Source organism: Chaetura pelagica, unplaced genomic scaffold (assembly GCF_000747805.2).
Source record: "Chaetura pelagica isolate M959 unplaced genomic scaffold, ChaPel_1.0 scaffold316, whole genome shotgun sequence".
Classification (NCBI taxonomy): domain Eukaryota; kingdom Metazoa; phylum Chordata; class Aves; order Apodiformes; family Apodidae; genus Chaetura; species Chaetura pelagica.
Genome location: NW_009953497.1, coordinates 2,145,672 through 2,146,343, shown reverse-complemented (window position 1 = coordinate 2,146,343; position 672 = coordinate 2,145,672). Strand labels below are relative to the sequence as shown.

General features: G+C 62.5%; 1 protein-coding gene across 1 annotated transcript in view; it reads right to left on the bottom strand.

Moving 5' to 3' along the window:
* CPNE9 (copine family member IX) overlaps positions 1–672 on the bottom strand; it is a 7,173-nt gene that overhangs the window by 4,736 nt on the left and 1,765 nt on the right. The window contains exons 5-6 of the mRNA XM_009999315.1: positions 493–596; positions 308–412 (exon numbers count right to left, since the gene is read on the bottom strand). Of these exons, the coding sequence (XP_009997617.1) occupies positions 308–412; positions 493–596 (209 nt within the window). The remainder of the gene's footprint in view (positions 1–307; positions 413–492; positions 597–672) is intronic.

Genomic DNA, 672 nt, shown 5'->3' with positions numbered 1-672 from the left:
CCCCTCTGGCCCCCATGGTTTGGGGACACCCCCCCAGCAGCCCATCCCACAGCCCACCCCGCAGCCAGCTGCTGGCAGAGCTGCCCTGCATCTCTGCTGGGAGGGAAGTGGGAAATTTGGGTCACGGCAGGGGCCCTGGAAAGGAGGGGGATGCCTTTATGTAATTTGGGTTGCAAAAGAGGGAAAAAAAAAAATAATAACCAGTAGGGACCCATTTCTGCCTGCTGCTGTGAGGCCACACCATGAAGGAGATGCTCTGGCCCCACAGCCAGCCCTGTCACCACCCTGCCGGTCCCGGTCCCCGTACCGGTCGTAGTCGCCATTGCAGAGGGCGCGCACGGGGATGGTGAAGGGCTGCCACACCGGGTTCAGCGTGTTCTTCACCACCTCTGTCTTGTGGCAGATGGTGAAGCTGCGGGGAGAGGGCACGGTCAGGGCACACTTTACGGCCATGCTGGGCCCCTGCCCACCCCGCCAGGCCCCTGCACTCACGTGCCGTCCTCGTTGCTGCGGTAGAAGACGAGGAAGGGGTCGGATTTTCCGAAGAAGTCCTTCTTGTCCAGCTTGTTGGCACACAGCTGCATTGTGACGATGTCCTGGGGACAGGGACCGTCACTGCTGGCTGCTTCCTTGCCCCTGGCCCCACCAGCTACCCGGGCTGAGGGGGCTGTG